The sequence below is a fragment of the Lutra lutra genome, chromosome 16 (assembly GCF_902655055.1).
Source record: "Lutra lutra chromosome 16, mLutLut1.2, whole genome shotgun sequence".
NCBI classification, from domain to species: Eukaryota; Metazoa; Chordata; class Mammalia; order Carnivora; family Mustelidae; genus Lutra; species Lutra lutra.
The window spans coordinates 6,113,260-6,133,038 of record NC_062293.1 but is presented as its reverse complement, the minus strand read 5'-3'; the positions used below and the strand labels follow the sequence as shown (position 1 = coordinate 6,133,038).

Here is a 19,779-nt window from a genome sequence, read left to right as displayed (position 1 = left end):
ACCTTACCCTACCTCCAAGTCCCTCCCTTCCAGATATTAGAATTTTCAGGAATAAGACATGTACAGTTTTTAAAAGCTTATTTGACATTAATATGCAGTATGATAATACTATTTTGTAAAGATGGAATTCCAGGGCTTTTATCATATAAACTAGGAAACTTCCTACCAAGGTAGGAAGAAAGTACCAAGAAGCCCCCTGCTTCCTTCTGGCCATCTAAGTGATGCTGAGTGTCAAACAGGAACAGAGGCAAATGTGTGTTAGAAGAGCTCCAGGAGCCAGGAATCCCCATAGGTGGGGCTGGCTGGCGGCCTCCCAGGAGAGATCAGACTTCATTTGGAAGACTTGCACCTGCCTGAGAAGGAAGAGCGCAAAGCATTCTGGGTCTCCAAGACATAGAGAGGGTTGGGAGAGTGTTAGGGAAGGCGGGAGAGAAAGGCTGGGACCAGGTGCTGGAGGCACGGAGAATGGCAGACAGAGATGGGGCCTTGTTCCTGCAGGCTTGGGGAGCCATAGCAGCCTTTAGATCAAGGGAGTGACTTGTGTAGTGTGTTTGGGAAGGGTCACTGGGCACAGTGGAGTAGCCACTGAAGTGCAAGAGACTAATTTGGAGACCGTTTCTGTACCCTGAAATAAGAGGGTACTGAGGATGTAGATGGCAGGGGAGGGGCGCTGTAGGAAGGGAGAGAGGGAAATCAAAATCAAAATCAGGAAGACTGAGGGGACCTGGGTGGTTCAGTCGGTGAAGCGTCTACCTTCGGCTCAGGTCATGATCTCAGGGTGCTGGGATGGAGACCCACATCTGGCTCTCTGCTCAGCGGGGAGCCTGCTTCTCCCTCTCCCTCTGCCACTCCCCCTGCATGTGCCCTCTCACACTCTTTCTCCAGCAAATAAATAAAATCTTTTTTAAAAAACCCCACAAAATCAGGAGGACTGTAATAGTTCGCCAAGGGAAATGTACAAATGGCTAATGAGCAGGAGAAGAGATGTTCGACATCATTAGTCTTTAGGGAAATGCAGATTAAAACTCCCAATGAGATAACCCTTCAGACTTACTGTATGGCCACTACATGTGGGCAAGGAGATGCGGAGCAACTGACCTCTCATTCGTGGTTGATGAGAAGTCAAGGTCGTACAACCCTTTGGATAATAATTTGGCAGCTTCCCGTAAGGTTGAATACACATTTACGCTATGGCCCAACAATGCAGCTCCCAGCTACTAAACCAACAGAAATAAAAACAGGTGTCCACATAAAAACGTATATCTGGGTGATCCTAGCCGCCTTTGTTCATTCTAGCCGAACTGGAAACAGCCGGAACCTCCATCCACAGGAAGGTTAACAAATGGATACATTGAAACAACACACCGGATACAAAGGAGCACCTGCAACAGGCAATCCGGGGAGACGAAGGTGTGGATGGACTGTCGCGAATCCCACAGAATGCCGAGGGAGGGAAGCCAGACAACACAGTACTGACTGTGTGATCCCCTTTCTAGGAATTTCAAGAACAGCAGGACTAATACATGGCGATAGAAGTCAAATCAGCAGTTGCCCAGGGAGGGGTGGGTGGGGAACAGTAATTGCAAAGGGACGTGAGGAAACTTTTGGGGAGGATGGAAATGTTCTGTATCTTGATCGTGCTCGTGTTCACGTGGGTGCGTATGTTGCTCTAAAGTCATCCACCTGGACCCTCAAACTGAGTGTGTTTTATTAGAGTTCACTATACCTTAGTAGAGTTGACAAAAGCAAAAACGGCTCAGGTCATGATCTCAGGGTCCTGGGATCGAGCCCTGCATCAGGCTCTCTGCTCAGCGGGGAGCCTGCTTCCCCCTCTCTCCCTGCCTACCTCCCTGCCTACTTGTGATCTCTGTCTGTCAAATAAATAAATAAAATCTTTTTTAAAAAATGACACCTTTTAAAAAAAAAAAAGCAAAAACAAAACAGGAAGGCAGATTCTCTTTTTAAATGGAAAGAGCGCTATTAGAGCTCTGAACATAGGCATGTCCTAAGTATACCCTCAACAGAAATGCAAAGAAAAGTGCAGGAACTTTCAGAGCCACAGGACTCCAAATAGGCAAGCCCCTGGGACAAGTCAAATATCCCCCACCGGTACGGTGGTAAATAAAATGTGGACTGTATGCAAGCCGAGGTGTATCACACAGTCCAGACCAAACGCTGAACTGAGCCAGACACAGTAGAACACAGATTCCGCTGGATTCCATTCATATAAAATTCACAACCAGGCTCAGGATGGCTCTTGACCCCACAAGGGGTCCTATAAGGGTTTCTGGGTGCTGGCAAATGTTTTGTTTCTTGACCTGGGTGGTAACTAACACCCAGATCATGATGTAAAGATTACACATGATTTGTAAAGATTCATGATGTTATACTGCTGTTTTCTATATGTAGATTTCATTTTAATTTAAACATTTGCTTTGGTGGGGCGCCTGGGTGGTTCAGTGGGTTAAGCCGATGCCTTTGGCTCAGGTCATGATCTCAGGGTCCTGGGATCGAGCCCTGCATCAGGCTCTCTGCTCAGCAGGGAGCCTGCTTCCCCCCACCCCCGCCCTCCTCTCTGGGTGCCACTCTGCCTTCTTGTGATCTCTATCAAATAAATAAAATAAAATCTTTTAAAAAAATTAAAATCTTAAAAAATAAAATAAAATAACCCTTAAAAAAAAGGTTGCTTTGGGGGACCTGGGTGGCTCAGTCAGTTAAGCAGCTGCCTTGGGCTCAGGTCATGACCCCAGGGTCCTGGGATTGAGTCCTGCATTGGGCTCCTGGTCCAGCAGGAGCCTGCTTCTCTCTCCTTGCCTCTGCCTGCCACTCTGCCTGCTTGTGCTTTCTCTCTCTCTCTGACAAATAAAAAAAATCTTTAAAAAAAAAAACTTAAAAAAAAATAAAACGTTTGCTTTATTTTTCTAATTGGTAAGAGTTTTGCTTGCTTGCTTGTTGGTTTGTTTAAGAAGTAAAAATAGGAAGATAGATGTCACCCAGAAATCCAGCAGGAGTGAAGAAAGAAATCCAGCTCATGGGAGTGAGAATGAATTATGAGAAAAAGCTCTGGGTGATGGGCCAGCCAGGTCCGCAGCTTTGAGGCTCCCTGAAAGGCTTCTCACGACAGGCCCCTAGTGCCCCAGTGAGCAGGCCCGGGCAGGCTCCTTCGCCTCAGCCCACACTGGACTGCTGTCCTGTTGCCACGGTAGAGATAGCCAGGGCTGGGGGCCTGTCTACTCCTCCCAGCCAGGCTCCCCTAGACCTTCCTCCGGCCCTGTCCAGCCTCTCACCTTTCTGCATAAGACTTAGCATATGTGAAGGGCACAGCTTTGGGGTCAGACACGCTTGCCAGCTGTGTGGCTTTGGGTGAGTTACTCAACCTCTCTGAGCTTAGTAGCTTCATAAATAAAACAGGCATTTTTTTTTAAGATTTTGTTTATTCATTTGACAGAGACCACAAGTAGGCAGAGAGGCAGGCAGAGAGAGAGAGAGAGGAAGGGAAGCAGGCTCCCTGCTGAGCAGAGAAGCCAACACGGGGCTGGATCCCAGGACCCTGAGATCATGACCTGAGCCGAAGGCAGAGGCTTTAACCCACTGAGCCACCCAGGCGCCCCAAACACAGGCATTTAGAAGAGTGAGATAAATATCAATGGACATTTTAATATTTTTTCCTGTGCCCCAATAGTAGTGCACACCCCGCTTTAGAGACCACTGACCCGCAGCCTGAGGTCCAAATTGCTCAGTTTGGCCTTTGAGAGCCTCCAAGTTCTAGCTCCTTCTCTGACAACTCCTCTGCTTCCGGCCAGACTGTCACTGACCTCCGAAAGCCCGAGAAGCTGTTGCTCCTCTGTCTTCGTTCCCGGGGTCACTGTTTCTACTCCTGCACTCCATCTAAACCCACCCATCCTCCAGGGTGCTGGTGACTTCTGCCACCCCTACAAAGCCTTCCCAATGTTGCCCTGTATTTCACTCATGCCCCCAGTTTTCTTGAGCCCCTACTTTTTGCCAGGTGCTCCCACTCACGGCGTCTGTCCCCTGCTCTGACTTCATCACCTGCCAGCTAGCGTTAGACACTGGTTGTCCCGCACTGCCTGACGGTGATCCCTCTCGTGCCCCGTGACCTAATCATAGGATTCAGCACGTTCCTGGGTTACCCGCCTGCATTAGTCAAATAAGCAGCAGTAGCTGTTGTAACAAACGGCCCCACACACCTCCACGGTAAATATGACACAGCTTCATTCCCTGCTCACACCACCGTCCAATCCAGGCCAGCTGGCCCCTGTTCCAATGGGTGACTTGGGGGTTCAGGGTCCTTCCATCTGGTGATGCCCCTGCCTCCAACACGGACCATAATGACGTCTGGGGTGGTGAGGGGCGGGGGAATGGTGGAAGAGAAAACATGAGAAGACCGTTTTAGCTCCACGTCTGGGGATGGTACACATCACTTCCGTCCACGTCCCACTGGCCAGAATTGGGACACGAAGCCCCAACCTCAGCCCAAGCAGACTTGGGGCCCCTGCCTTCCTGTGCCTGGGGAGAGAGGGTCATCCAAATAGCAGCTCTGACCACAGCCACTGAGGACGCGCACCACACACACACCTTCCTTATGTTTCCCTGAGCTACCTCTATAACCTCCAGCCCGCCACCCAACACACACTCACACCCACTCCTGCCCAGCACAGCGCCTTGTTTACCAGCTGACGGACAGACCACAGACGGTGTGAGTCAAACCAGGTTGCCTGAAGGAGAAGGGGACAGGGCTTGGCAGGGACACGGGTCCTTCCTGTTCTTCGGGCAACATCCACTCCCTGGGGCCTCACACTATGTGTGGCACATAGTAGGTGCTCAGTGAACATTCGTTGAATGAGTGAATAGGTGTATGAATGGAAAGATTAGGAAAACACACTCAGGAGAATGGACAAAGGAGATAAAAGTTTTTTTTTTTTTTTCTTTTAAGACATTAGATGATGAAGAAGACTCTGGTCCAAAGTTGAGACAGGTGAGCTCCTCCCAGGCCCCAGTGGATGGGGTACCCATGGACCTACTTAGGCAAAAATGGGTTGTGTGTGTGAAGGGGCGATGTTAGCTGATGCTGGGTTTGGCCTTCCTGGGACCTCTGGAGTTCCCCACCCTGGGGCAGCGATGATTCCTCCCTTCTGCAATCCACGTCTTTATTTGCTGGGGTTCATTGGGGTTAATTATCATTGTGGTTGGGGTGGGGTAGGAAGGAGCCTTGCCCCAGCCCCAGGCCCTGGAAGGGGATCATGAGAGTCAGGGATAAGTTTGGAGATCTGGAAGGATGGTCCTGGGAGGTTGGGGGACATGGGGTAGATTAGAAAGGTGCCTCCCACCAGCAGTTTAACCATTTTTAGGCTCCACGCCCAGGTGGCCGGGTCTGTAAGACTTCCTTGTCTTTCACCCATTGGTGCTACCCCCCAGATCATCAAAGCCGGGTGAGGGCCGGCTCTAGGAGGCAAGCAGCATTATTCACAGGGGTGGGGCCGAGCGCTCTGGGGAAAAGTGGCCAGCCCGTGGCTCAGATCTTGATCAGCTGAGAGTGGGACTGGCATCCCAAGCTCCCCCGGCTCCAGCAGGGCAGGACCACATCGACGGGCCGTCCCAGTGTCAGCCTCACCTTCAAGGACCCTGGCCTGCCACAGCGACCGGCCGTGCGTCTCCCATCTTCTAGGCCACCAGCTGATCTGCAGGAACGAAGCCAGGTTGGTGATGGCCCCAAGGGGCAGGTCAGGGAGAGAGACAGGTAAGGGAAAAGGGACCGGCCTTGAGCTGGTGGGGATGCTGCTGTCAGCCCATCCCCACCTGGCAGGAAAGGACACTGAGGCCCAGGCCACCTTTCCAAGTTATAGAGCAAGCCAGGTCCTTGCAAACCCAAGGCTGGAACTGTCAGCAACCCAGACTCCTGACCAGTGAGGTTTTCCAAGGGACACTTGGTCCCTCCCCCCTGCATCAGTCCAGCACCACAGTCCAGTGTGTTCAAGTGGCTCTGGGATATACATTAGCTTGAAGGGTGTGTGTTGGACCTGGTAGGCCCAGTCCCAAGGCTGGACGGGGAGTGGAGGGCCATGATTCTTGCATGGTGGGGAGGCAACTGAGGACAGTACGTACAGCAGGGCTCTGGACTCGGACATACCCATGGTCCCATTCTTGCTGTGTGACCTTAGGTTAGTTGCTTGACCTCTCTGAGCCTCAGGTTTCTGACAAGGTGACTTGGAGTGGATGAGGGTGATACTCCCTACCTTACTGGGTTGCTGGAGAGAATAATAAGATCATTTCTGTACTAAGCCTTTCCTTGGGCTACTATAACGATAGCATTATTGTTATGCTGAGTATCGATATGATTTAAATCTAATATGTATTGGTATCAATAATGATACTAATAAATGGTTTCCATTTCTAGCGAGCAAAGGGCCCAAACATGCTCACTCCTTCTGTTTCACTCTCCTCCTTGCCTTGTTTTTTTTGTGTGTGTGCACATGCGTGTGTGTGTGTGTATGTGCACAGGCCTGCACACACACACAGAGGAGGGCTGGGGTTCAGGGTCATGATGCCTCCTCCCACTTCTGCTCTGCAATACCGAACAGACTGTGCAGGAAGTGTGGGAACATGGAAAGGGGAGTTTGGGACAATCCAACATGTCGGTTCTTGGGGCCTCCGGCTTAGGGATGCCCAGGCCTGGCTCAAGCCCACTGGGCCCTCCTCATCCCCAGATTCCTGTCTGTCAGGCCCCTCGCTGGAGCTCCACCTACTGGGGGTCAAGACCCGATCTAAGCGCTTAACATAGTTTATCCCCCAACTGGCCTACTATGTGGGGTTTAATTATCTCCACTCACAGGTGGAAACTCAGAGGCTTGGGAAAGCAAGCTAGCCTTCCCAGCAGGTGGCAGAGCTGTACACCCCAGTTAGACACGCTGGCCCGGAAGAAGTTGCCCACCCAGGCTCCTTGGTAACCTGGTGGCCCCCAAATGTAGATTTGCCTCTACCCGATCGCCTTCCTTCTGGGCCATTGGTCCTTCTCCCCCTACCGCTCATCCCCTGGAGTTCTGACCCCCCCAAACCAGTCACCCAAAGAGAGTTTGGAGAAAGCTTTGTGGGAACCCCAAATTCAGGGCAAGGGATGGGGTGAGGGGCGGTGGTGTGGGTGGCTGGAGCTTCAACCTTCCAGTCTAAAGGACCTGAGGCCTTAAAAATAATAGAAGGGAGAAGGAGTCCAAAGATAGACAGTGCACGATATCGTGGAGCCCTCTGTGAGTGTGTATGCACACACATGCACACGCACACACACGTGTGTACCCTCCCTTCTGGGAAATTTGGAGGAACTGAAGCAAAGATAAATGAGCAAAACCACGGAGACACACACGAACACTCAGCTCACAGATAAACACAACCTTCCAGGAGCGCTTTGGTCCATGACACTTACCGTGTCCGGGCAGAGATCCACACCAGTGACGTCACCCACATTACACACACACACACACAGAGGTGCGCACAAAGGAGAGCAGTAGGCAGCAGATTTAGAGGCAGAGCAGGAAGGGGGTAAACAGGAGCGAAGCGCGAGGGGAAGGCGGCAAGTCCTGCCTGTGCCGCATCCTACTCCCCGCGTTCTGCCCGCGGAGCCCCTGTTCTGACCTGCGGAGCCCCTGAGCTGCCTTTGTGCCAGGTGAGAACCTGGGGAGGTGGCTCAGTGAATGGGATAGAAAGAGCCAGAGATTGGGGTTCGAAGCCCATGGCCCTGACACTTGTACCCTCACCCGCTTGGAGAAATGACCTAACCCACCTGAGTCCCAATTTCCTTCCCTGTGAGGCCGGTGGTGATACCGTTCTCAAGGCTTTGCCGTGCCCAGTGCGTGAAAGTGCTAGATTTATGCTCTGAGAAGGCGGCTGGCCGTGAGCAGCAGAGCAAATACACCAGAATTGACCCTTGTTTAGGCACTTCCTAGCAGGTCATTTGTCCTCCTGAATGAACCTCAGTTGCCCCATCTGTGAAATGGGGCTAGTCCAGAATCCCTTCCTGCCCTTGCCACTTGAAGAGACAATGTCGTGAGGGTGCCATGTGCTGTGACTTTGTGGGAAAGGGAAAGCCCCCAGGGGCAGAGATGGTGGGGGTCAGGGCCCAGCTGCTGTTGGCCCCTCCCCCTCTTCTCCCAGAGAAAGCCCCTTCCTCCACCCATTAGGGCCCCACCGACTTCTGTCCAGGGTCCCGTGGAGCAACTTCCCAGGAGTGTGTATATCCAGAGCGGGCAGAGGGTCCCACAGAAGGCTTGCCCATGTAGACCCTCTCCCACCCCCCGCCTGCAAGCCCACGGAATAAGGAAGCCTGAGAAAGAGAGCGTAAAACTGGGATTTATAGCCTTAAAGGATTTCCAGGGCTCACCACACTGGCAAGCCCCAAAGGCCTTTCTCTAAAGACCAGATTGATGGCACTGAATGGACTTGCCAGAAGTTTCCCCACCTCAGGCTCCAAACCCATCAGACTTAGTCATTCGGCTATAGAAACCCAGGGAGCAGCTGGTCCAGGCCAGACGGACAAGGAGTCAGGCCCCGTGTGTGCTCTTACAGGCTGTGTGACCTAAGCAACAACCCAGGGTTCTCGAGTCTCGGTTTTCTCCTCTGTCAAATGGGTTCATTGACCCCCTGTAATTATTAAATGAGGCTGTCATGCGAATGCACAGAAATCACAGATGTAAATTGCTGACATACAGCAGGTGCTCAATAAATGCTCAGCATCATGATGAGACATGCCCACAGCTGGGAGCCAGCCTGTCTGGGTTGGAGTCCTGGCTCCACCACCTCCAGCAGTGTGAGCTTGGGCACGTTTTACAAACATCTCTGTGCCTTGGTTTCCTCATTTGAAAACCAGGAATAACAAACAGTGTCCGAGACTGGAAAGGTTTGGGCCACACCAAGTGTTGCTGTAGGGACTAGGGATGGGAGGTGAGACCTGTGGAGGTGGGACTTGGGGCAGAGACCAGTGCAGCCAGTCTGCTGGGTGCCAGAGTTAGCTCACACAATAACCACCCCCAGGTGTGGGGTGAGGAGAGGAGGGTCTACAGGGTTCCGGTTCAACCTAAGACATGGACTGGACTACATTGGGAACAGGGACAGGGAGTCTGGACTCATGGGGTGACAGATTGAGAGACAGCAAAGGAAAGTTGTTCCTCTCCTCACAACACTTCTGACTCCATATGGGGGTTCTTCCCATGCCAACAACCAATTCTCCAAGTCTGGACATCAACCGTCCGGTCATTGCATTCAGTTCCGAAGTTGACAACAGGGGTGAGTGTCAGACTCCAAAGGTCCCAGGGCTCAGTCCCACAAACACACCCTCACTTCTGACATCCCAGGTCCCCAGGCTACCCACACTTCTGTCCAACTTGGCTAAAAATGGGGGGGGGGGCCCTCCCTGAACCCGCTGCCTCAGCTTTTCACAGAGCTGAGAAAAGCACTTTTCTTACATTTACCAGTTTATTGTAAAGCATATTATGATGGGTCCTTTTAAACAGCCAGATGAGGAGATGCGTGGGGTCAGGAAGGGTCCCGAGTGCAGGAGCTTCTGTCCTGTGGAGTCAGGGACACCACCTTCTCAGAACATGGATGCATCCATCAAATCTGACTCAGCTCTCTGAACCCCAAAGAGCAGGGTGCTTCTGGAAGCTTCACTGTGAAGGCATGATCTATCATTAACCCAATCTCCAGACCCTCCACCTTCCCAAAGGATGGGGTCTGAAAGCTCCAAACTTCTAGCCCTGGTGACCAGTCTCCACCTGAAGCTGTCTGGGAGCCCACCCAGAGCTGCCTCTTTTGGGCAAAAGATGCTCCTCTTCCCCAGGAACTTCCAAGGGACTCAGGAGCTCTGGGTCAGGAACCAGGAGCCATGACCAAATATATATTTCTTATTATGGGACCAACAGCAAAGGAGTCTGAGTCTGAGGTCTAGAGACACGAGGCAATGGAAAGAGGAGAGAGGAGAGGAGAGACTGAGCAGGACCCCCAGTGTTACAGGGAGAGATGGGGCAGAGACACTGAGAGACAGAGAGACAGGCAGACTCTCTGGTCACGATGAAATGTTTCTCAGTCTTGTTTCCCCATCTCAGTTGGCTTTTGCCTTCCCAAACAGCTCCCCAGTATCTTTCCCATAAACCAACCTGTCCTCTCTCAGCCCAGCCCCTCTGGGCAGGTGGGTCAGCCCAGCTGCTTGGGTCACTGAAGTTGCCAGCATGGCTGAGTCCATCCGCCCAGGACTAGGCATGTCCAGGACAAGGGGACCCAAGACCAAAGACTGCCCCCACCAAAGGGTTCCATTTCTTGGGAAGCCAATACGCCATGGGTAGGCACAGAAATTTGTCTCTGAGGCCTGGTTTGTCCTCTTGACCTTCGGCTATTTGCACTGTTGCTCTGATCCTCTGTTCTTCCACCCGTGACATAGAGATAATCATCGTAACACAGTCCTTGCCTTACAGTGTCGTGGCTTTAGTCTAAGGGTTAAATATACATATAACATGCTGACACCTTATAATCTCCCAACATTAATAGTAAAAACATGAAAGCTTCCCTCTGGGGATAGGGGGGCTGAAGGGACCCAGGTCAGGGAGCCTGAACTTTCCTGAATTTACTGGGACCTAAGAAATGTCCCAAAACCTCTCTGGTGGCCAGTCTCTTCATCTGTGGAATGGGGCTCAAACTCCTCACCTACTTACCTTACAGGATTAGGGGAAAGTTTTTGATAAACTCCCCTGTGCTGACAGTAGCATAATAGGGCCAGGCCAGTGGGCCTGCGATTGCCCCTCCAGGAAAGATGCCCAGCTCCTGGGGTACCCCAGGATTCCTCGGGGAGACCCCCCCTCACTGGACAGCGGCCCATCCTTGGCTAGCATTCCTTAGCCAGCTGCTGGGATGAGGACGCCTTCAGTGCTGTCTCCAGGAGCTAGTGTGATTGGTGGGGTTGACATAAGGGCGTCAGAAAAGCAGAAGTGCTCCCTGGAGGGACGGAGGATTCACCTGCTGGGTCGGGGCGGGGGGGCACAAACGCAGCCAGCTGCTCATGTGCCTGAGGCCACCGACAAGAGTGATCATTACTCACTGATGTGTACTGAGTATCAGGCCGTTTGCTAAGTGCCTTATCTTCGTTATCATTCCATGATCGTTTCACCTCCCAATGATCCACAGGGTTAACACTCTTATTATAAGGAGTTATAATCACCTATTTTATTTGAGGAAATGGACTCAGAGAGGCTGGGCATCTTACCCACGGCCACCCAGCTGGAAAGGGCCAGAGCCAGCTTTGCTGCCCGGATCTGGTTGGCTGTCTCCCGAGTCCTGCCGCCTCCCATACAACCCAGGCTTATCTCAGAGAAGGTGACACCAGCGTGCCCTGGGAGCACAGGACTCTCACACTGTACCGGGACTGCTCAACACAGGGACAGGAGGCACAGGCACCATGGAAGGCATCAGGAGACTGAGGGCCACTTTGCCCACTTGGCTGCTCTGTCACGCCGGCCAGCCCCTCGTCGTCTGGGCCTTAGTTACCTCATCTGCAAACTGAGGTTGCCCTTCAAATTAGGGATCCCGTTTATGATGGAACTTCAGAGCAGTCGAACTAAGCAGTTGAACTTCTTAGCTTGGGGTCCCTGGACCCCTCGGAGCTCCAGAAGCCGCCTGGAATGAGGAGCAGAATTGCAAATGCCTGTGTGTGTCTGGTCGTGTATTTTTCCACGGGAAGTGTCCATATTATGACCAGATTCTCATCCCTATAGGCGAAGAGCCACTGATCACTCTCCACTTTTAGAATTGCCCTAACCTCGATGTCAGTTTTAAGGGGAATGGGTTGAGAACGCTGAATCCCTACCATGTAAAGTTCTTCCCTTCCCTGTGTTTAAAGTCCCCTCGGACTTCCTGCACCTGCACCTGCTCCTGTGTCCCGGATTCCACCCTCCGGCCACACTGACCCCTGGAGACCCCGGCCCCCAGTGCTTCCGATTAGCCTCTGTCTCCACGCTGAAGCTCCTATCCGCTGTCTTGTTACTCGGTCCTCACCCCCATGTCCTTCCCGGGGAAGCGCGGCGCCAAGACCGGTGGGTCTCTCCTGAGGTAGGTGCAGTGACCAGGATGGCCGGTAGAGGTCGCGGGGCGGGGGTGACCCTGTGGAGCCTCGAAGGACAGAATTCTGCCCCCTTCTTAGCCTGGGGGTGAGGAAAGTGTACCCAAAGACAGGAGGCCCGTGTTCTGGGTCCGGATCTTCCCCTCAGTAGGCCTCAGTTTTCCCATCTGTAAAGTGGAACCCCAGTCTAGTGGAACCCTAGAACCCCAGAGGGTTGCTAATCAACCTTTCCACTGGGACATCCTCTGGACATTTCTGATTGATGCTGGAGGAAGGGAAGTGTCTTGAACTCCCTTTGGCAGAAGCATTTGACCCAGCAGCCTTAGGGAATGAAATAAAATGACTCAGGGGGCCCTTTCCCAGACCTGATTGAGCAAACAGAGGCCACTGTCCTCCAGCTTAAGGGGAAGCCTTACTCCCTTGGGAGAAAGGAGGGTTCTAAATAGTGCTGCCCCAAGAGCTGTCTGGGGCTGGTGAGGGAAATGGGGACCACACTTGTGGCCTCCCAGGCTGGGGAGGGGCCTTGAGGTCATGAGGCCTTATGGGGCTTGGGAGGTGGGTGGCGGCCTCCTTGGGTACGGCTTCTGCCCATGTCCGGAGAAGGACACACAGACTCCAACGGGGAGGGAGAATGGGTCCTCCTGCCTTCAGCAGCTGCAGGATCTGGGAGCAGGACTGGAACCCAGACCATCCATCCCAGTTCTTCTGAACACTCTCTCTACCAAAGCTCCAAATTCTGGGCCAGAGAGAGCAGGATGAAGGATCCAGGGATGAGGGATGGCTCTGCAGGGGTGCATGAGGGGAGCATGCCCAACCACCCATCCCTAGACTCCCCCCTCCAGGGAGTCCACGAGGACCAAATCCTCTCAGGTACAAAAAGACCTTCTCCCGCTCCCACCCCCGAGTGATTAAAGAATGAGACACAGGCGTGACAATGATACAGAACATTTTCTACAAAAGTTGTAATGAGCTTGCGGGAGGGGCACTTTGTAGGGCAGTGGGAATCCCAGAGCCTGCCCCACCCCAGCACTGGGAGAAATGGGAGGAGGCTGAGGCCAGGACACAGACAGGGGACAGGAGAGAAAGGGCAGCACCTGGGGCTCTGAGGAAGTCGAGTCGGCACTTGGGGGTGGCCCCAGGCCCAGGCCAAGAGAACAGGGAAAAGGACTGGGGTGGGCTCAGGGTGGCAGTGGCAGGCGGCCAAGCCTGCAGCGTGGGAACAGAAACCACTTCCACCATGGCCCCCGCTCTGGGCAGACCGGACGCACCAGAGGGAGGCCTGTGGCATTTTCTGGGGGTTCTCTAGTCCCCTGGCCCAGCCAAGGGGGCTCAGGAAAGAGACGGGGCTGTGGCAGTGCTCCCAGTGGGAGCTGCTTCCTAAGCTGAGGGTCAGGAACGGGGGTCCGCTGCTGAAAGGATGAGGGGCACACCGGGGGCCCCCCGAGTACCTCTCCCATAGCCATGACCTCAGTCTGACTGGAAAACCAAGGACACCTGTCTGAGGACCCCCTGGGGCTGGCCTTTCCCCTGGTCTCACTGCTGTCGCAGAGGAGGGACACATGCTGAGCTCGCACTGACACACTGCCCACGCAGAACCACGCAGCCGCCTGGCTGCCTCCCCACCAGGAGGCAAATCCACCAACCAGCCCTCAACACAGACACACATGCACAGAGTCCTGGGGACCCAGGGACAGCCAGCAGCTTAAATCAGCCACATCCTCAGGCTCTTCCACTGTCCATATCATGCGACTGTCCCCCAAGAGGCCAGACACCCAGACGTGCCCAGTCTCTGCCTGTCTCTGGCCTGGGAGACTCAGAGGCAGTTGGCGGCTGCCTCCCTCCAACCCACAGCTCGCCCACCAGGCCTACGGGCCCTAATACCGCAGCTCACTGCTCTAGCACCTTGTATCTACTGCCCTGACCCTCTGGGGTCCCTGGAGGGACCAGGCTGGAGGCAGGGGGGAGGAGGGCAGTGTGAGGAGGGCAGAGTCAGGCTGGGCCCCGCCACAAGGTGAGCTGGTAAGGATGCTAGGCTCCCCCGCCCCCCCCCCACCCCCGCCTGGCACTCCAGCTCCCCAGCATGGCCAGCAGAAGGAGAAGGGAGCTGGCTGTGATTGGGACAGGGGTGGGGACTAAAGTCAGGACATTTGGCTGAAGAGTCTAGCCAGGAACCTCCCCTCTAGGATGTGTGGGGGGAGGGGAGGCAGCCCAAACTCTTCCCTTCACAAAAACGGAGGAAGTGAGCAAGTCTCCAGCCTGAACACAGCAACAGGACCTTTGGAAGAGGGGTGAGGAGAGACAAGGGCCCCTGGGCCCTGGGACAGGCCATGCCCACCCCTCACACTCCCATTGAGCTCTAACGAGCCTGTCGTCTATTCCCTGGGGCTCCAGCATCCCCCTTCCTCTGGGGCTGGCCTCCCAGGAATCCACAGTCCTTGGGGCCATTCAGATGGGGGAGGCTCAAAGGCTCTGGGACCCCTTGCTGGTACCTCCAGGCTACACCTCGGCTGTGGAGTGTGGACAGGCTTTCAAAGGAGAAGACCACATGGTCTTTGCTCCTGGGAGGAGGGGGTGGCTTCAGGGCTGGCGACTGTGAGGCCCTCATGGCCCCACGGTGGGTTGTGGCAACTTGCAATTAATTCATTTTGGTCTGGAGAGGAGCCTCCTGCTACCTGCAGAGAAAGACACAGAAACAGACTTCAGGTAAGGGCCTTCAAGACCATTTTAAACCAACACCAGCCTTTTGGTCAGGCAGTCCTCTCCTGACAGGCTAATGGTCTGGGATGGGGCCCCTGGCCAGGGGGTGTCTTCCCCATCCCCGGAACTCTAAACCAGCCTGCCTCCCCACACCCACCCCTGCCCAGCTGCGCAGGGTAAAGGCCATAGACACCAAAAGGAGGGGGCAGCATTTGCTGGGCTTGTGGGATGCCATGAGAAAGGGGTCAGGGGAGAACAAGACCACCAGTGTGGTAGCAGACCTGAGCTCCCCCTGATTGCTTTTGAACGTGACGGCTCTCCTCCCATGGGAGTCACAAGGCTCTGGAGCCGCACAGACCAGGGATCAAAGCCCAGGCTCTGCACCAGGCTGCAGCAGGACCTTGGCATGAGCTGCTGGAACCCTCTGAGCCTCCACTTGCTCTCCTGGAAAATGGGGTGACGCAGCCCCCCGCACATGGGGGCTGGGGAGGACTCAATGAGAGGACATGTGGAGGACCGTCTCTAAAGGAGCCTTTTACATTAGCTGGGATAAGAAGGCTTCCAGTGCTCATTAAATTGACGGCTTCTTTTTCAGAACTGGGGGCAAACAAATTAAGTGGAACCTCTTGTCTTTGATGAGGGCTTAGATTTTAGGAAATAGGGTATTACACACACACACACACACACACACACACACACTCCTGAAAAGGCAGATCCTCCCCACCCCCTACCCCACCCTGCCCCACAACTCCCTCAGGCCTTCCGGCCCTATCTCCCCAGGTCCCCAAGGCTGGGGCACTCACAACTCCGTGTCCTCCAGGGCCGGCGGGCGTTCCAGCGCCTGCCTCCTCCTCCTCACGGCCCCCAGAATCTTCTTGCGGGGCCCCAGGGGGACGCTGATGCTGCGGAGGTCAAGGTCGGAGCAGAGCATCAAGGCCTCAAGGTCAATCTTCTCCTGCCGCAGGAGGGAGGCGAAGTCCTCCATGTGCAGGGAAGCCAAGAAGGTCTCCAGAGGGCTCGTCTCGGGCTCCAGGTCCTCATCCAGGCCCAAGTCCAGCTCGTCCCAGGGCAGCTCCTCCCCGCAGCTGCGGTCCTGCAGGCTGTTGGCACTGCCCAGGCTGTCGTCGTCCAGGCTGGGGGAGCTCTGCAGCCGACCTCGCGGGGCGCCCCCGCCGTCCAGCGCCGCGTCCTCGCGGCCCAGCCCGTGCAGCCCGCTGCTCAAGTAGTTCCTGCGGAACACCATGGTGCCCAGGCCGGGCCGGGTAAACAGGGAGTCGTGGCCTGAGTCGGTGCTGACCTCCGAGTGGGCCGGCTCGGCCGCCAGCGTGGCACGGGAGACGCTGTCCTCGTCGGAGGCGAACATGTCCCGGAGCGGGGAGCGGCCCCACTCCCTGGCGTTGGCGTAGGTGCCCTGGCGCACGAACATCACGTCGCTGCCCAGCTGCAGGCCCGAGAGCGAGCGCACGCTCTTGCGGCCGTCCTCGGAGATCTTGAAGGTGCCCTCGCCGCCCTGCTTGCGCCGCTCGAGCTTGCGCTGGATCTTGGCCTTGCCCCTGGCCGTGCCGTGCAGCGTGGCCTGCGAGTAGGGCAGCTGGCGGCCCAGCGCCAGGTGCTGCAGCCGGCGGCTCAGGGTGCTGGACGTGAGGCTGGAGAAGCTGAGCGCGTCCGAGCGCTCGGCCAGCTCGCGCCGGTAGCGCCGCTCCATGCGCTCGTGGTGCTTGCGCTGCATCTTGGCGCACTCGCGGATGCGCCGCTCGGCCTCGCGGAAGGCCTTGTCCTTCAGCTTGCCCACCAGCTTGGGGTTGAGGCTGCTCTGCTTGGCCGCGATGGAGTCCAGGTAGCGCACGCACTCCATGTGGCCCTTCATGGCGGCCATGTCCAGCGGCGTGTGGTAGTCGTTGTCCAGGCACCAGACGTTGGCCCCGAAGGACACCAGGAAGGAGAGGCAGTGCAGGTGGCCATTGGAAGCTGCCAGGTGCAGGGGCGTGTTGCCCCAGATGTCGCACTTGTCTGGGTCACCCCTGCAGGGGGGACACGCGGGGAGGGGTGATGAGCCAACACAGTTTCGGGCTCTGGCTGCAGGAGCGGGGAGCTCCCGGCCCGAGCCGCCCCATGGGCACCCCAGCGGGACCCCAGGGCCTGAGATGTCTCCTCTGACTCCAGGAGACGTCGGACGGACCTGGGAGCGGGGGCGGGGGTGGAGGGCGATGAAGGCGGAAATGGCCCCAGACCTGCAGGGGGGCGGGGCGACAGGAAAGGCGGGGCCAGGGCGGGGCCTTCCCCGGAGAACTGACGGCTGGGAATCTCAGGGGATAAATATTTGATGCCCAGAGAGAAAGGAGTGAATTATTCATGGAGCCCAGCGGGGAGCTGTCCCACAGAGGTGGTGGGCCAGGGCCGAGTCTGGGTCTCTAGGCAGGCGTGGTGGTGAGTGTGGCTGCGGGTGTAGGGGTGACCCTAAGAGAGGGCACAAGAGAGTGATGGGTGCGGAGCCTGAGCCCTGGGTGAGTGTGTGTAAGGGTGTGTGCCTGCGTGTCGGCGGGCACGGCCATGTCTGCAGGGAGCAGGGCCAGGCCTGGCAAGGCTGCGTGTGAGAGCAGGTGTCGGGTCTTGGCCTGGGCTGGGAGGGGAGCGTGGGGGCAGCCAGGACCAAAGGGGAGGAGGAGGCAAGTCTGCAACCCAGGCCCAGCCACCCTTCCTTTCCGGGGGCTGCCCCATCTTTGGGAGCCTTGTTAGGCAGGCTGGCTTGTGCCTGCCCAGGGGACCCACCCAGCATCCTCCAACACCCTCCACACCAGATTGTGCCCCCTTGGGCATGCTCCAGAGGTCTCCTCCAGTCCCCTCCCACAGAGGCCTGGATCAGCACCTCTGCCTCACACTAATGAGGCCACGAGCCCACCCCCCAGAGCTGGAGGAAGAATCACCCCCTTGTCTCAACAGCTCCCCCCACAAACCCCTCCTCACTTCCCCTATTGGTCGCCAAGTCCTGCAGGACAATGTGGCAAGGAACTGCTTGGCTGTTTGGCCCACACCCCATCCAGTCCCGGCCTTTGCTCTCTGTAGGAGCTGGGGGACTTGGTGTACCAGGAAGGCACTCTTTTCCCCCCTCCCGTGGGCCTCTCTGATGGGGGGCAGTATGGGAGGACCACTCTGTGCTCTCTTGGTGTGCGAAGGGGCCAGTCTGGGCTTCTCAGAACATGGCTCAGCAGCCTCCTCCCACCTGCTGCTGGACTGGGAAGTGGCCTCAGAGGGAGGGCAAAGGGGTTCCCCACCCACCACATGCTCAGGCCACAGGCCAGCATCCGGCACTGAGACCAGCTGGGCCCCTTTCCCTCCACCGTGATTTCCCAAGGCCTAAGATGTTCCTGTGAACCCTCCTGGGGCATGTCTTCTTGAGGAATGTCTTCCACTCCTTTTCCCTGCCCAGGCTGCCCGGGTGTTCGGTTCAACCATGTGACCTCTCTGTATAAAACTGCGGAGGCTGGCGAAGTTGTCCACAGGGTCATTCAGACCCAGGAGCCCACGTCAGTGGCCCTGGACCCTGAATTCTTTCATTGCTACCTTCAAACCCCTTTCCTGGCCCTGACCCCTGGACTCTAGGCCCACTGCTCCCCCCAGACAACTCCTGAAGGAGGGAGAGGGAGCCTGCTATGAGGGGAGGGGCATAGAGGGAGTTAATGATGCGGCTGTACCCACTGACATTTGGTGCTGTGGACAGCGCCCATAAATCCCAAGAATGAGCTCAGAGAGAGCTGTGTGAGCCCCAGCCTGCGAGGAGGTGCAGCTCTGGGTCGGAGAGCCCCTTGGACAGCAGGCTGGGGAGTGGACACTAAGGAGCCCTCCTCGAACCGCCTGTGCCCCTTCTCTCCACCCCCACCTTGCTTCCAAGCCCTACCCACCCAGGAGACCTCTTCCACCTTCCCCTCACTCTTCAGCCCCTCCCATAATCATGGGCCCCCCAACCCAGTCCCTCCGCTTCTAGTCCCACATCCGGGTCACAAGTGTCGCATACCTCAAGTTGTGCCCCCTCCTACCAGTACCAGGCTCCAGTGTCCCACCTGAGGGTCAGCGGGGTAGAGAGGAGGGCAGTTCAGAGGAGAGAGGGGGAAGACACATTAGAGTCGGGGAGTATGTCTCAGGGGACCGGAGGGACCTGAAGGCTCTTTTCCCACTCCACTGGGGGCAGGGACAGGGTGGGTACTCACCCTCGGCTCACGATGGACACGCAGCGAACTCCAGGTTGCCATGGTAGGCAGCCCAGAGAGTGGGAGTCATGCATCCTCATCGGGGGGCGTTCAGCTCCTTCCTGGTGGCCTCTTTGAGGAGCTCCAGGTAGCCGTCCCGGGCCGCCCGGTGGTACTGGTCGTTCATGGCGCCTGGCTTGGACAGGGTGGGCAAGGGGCGCGGGGAAATGCCCCCCGCGGGGGAGGGCGGCGGGGTTAGGGCTGAGGCATGAGGTTGGGGGAGGGGGCCGAGCAGGGGCCGGGGCCGCCAGCCCCCGCTGCCGCAGACAGAGGTTGCGGAGCGCCAGAGCCGCCGCTACTCCGACATCTGAGCCGTTCGCCCCGGGTGGGAGGGGGGAAGGATCTCCCGCTGCCCAGGGAGCCGCCCCCGGGTTGCCCCTGGGTCCTAAACACCCTGCTCCCGAGCGCACAGGGGCGACCCACGCGAGGCCCTGCCCTCGCTCCAAAAGTGGTGACCCCAGCGTCCCGCCCCATGAGACCCGGTCTGGGGACAGTGGAGGGGGGGGATGTCTGTCCCTGCGGCTCCCGATGTCTTCACCGTCGAAGGAAGGGGCCCAGGGCTGAGGAGGGGTGTCTGCGGGCAGTCAGGATCCCTAGGACAGAGGCTTGGGACAGGCAGGAGGACTGACGCCCACACCGGGAGTAGCTCCCTCTCCCCCGCGCAGTCCCGGCTAACCCCTCGCGCGCGCGGGGTCGGCGAGCCGCGGCCCAGCAGGGGGCGCCTCG

The 19,779-nt window shown here is 56.5% G+C and overlaps 1 protein-coding gene across 2 annotated transcripts; it reads right to left on the bottom strand.

Annotated features, from left to right (window-relative positions):
• Nucleotides 1-13,092: 13,092 nt before the first annotated feature.
• USH1G (USH1 protein network component sans) lies at nt 13,093-19,573 on the bottom strand. 2 transcript variants are annotated; one of them, XM_047707033.1, is made up of 3 exons: nt 19,015-19,573; nt 15,613-16,830; nt 13,093-14,784 (listed from the first exon to the last, which is right to left on the bottom strand). In XM_047707033.1, exons 1-3 carry the CDS (start codon nt 19,092-19,094, stop codon nt 14,781-14,783), a joined length of 1,302 nt encoding a protein of 433 aa, XP_047562989.1. In that variant the 5' UTR covers nt 19,095-19,573; the 3' UTR covers nt 13,093-14,780. The 2 variants fall into 2 exon arrangements, with proteins under 2 accessions (XP_047562989.1, XP_047562990.1); XM_047707034.1 differs by lacking the exon at nt 13,093-14,784 and having other exon boundaries at nt 15,609-16,830.
• Nucleotides 19,574-19,779: the final 206 nt, after the last annotated feature.

Excerpts from the sequence above, each read along its gene's own strand:
- USH1G (XM_047707033.1), bottom strand. The coding sequence starts at position 19,094 with ATGAGGATGCATGACTCCCACTCTCTGGGCTGCCTACCATGGCAACCT. Across the intron at positions 16,831-19,014 it reads GTGTCCATCGTGAGCCGAGG|GGGTGACCCAGACAAGTGCG; the intron begins GTGAGTACCCAC and ends TCCCCCCTGCAG.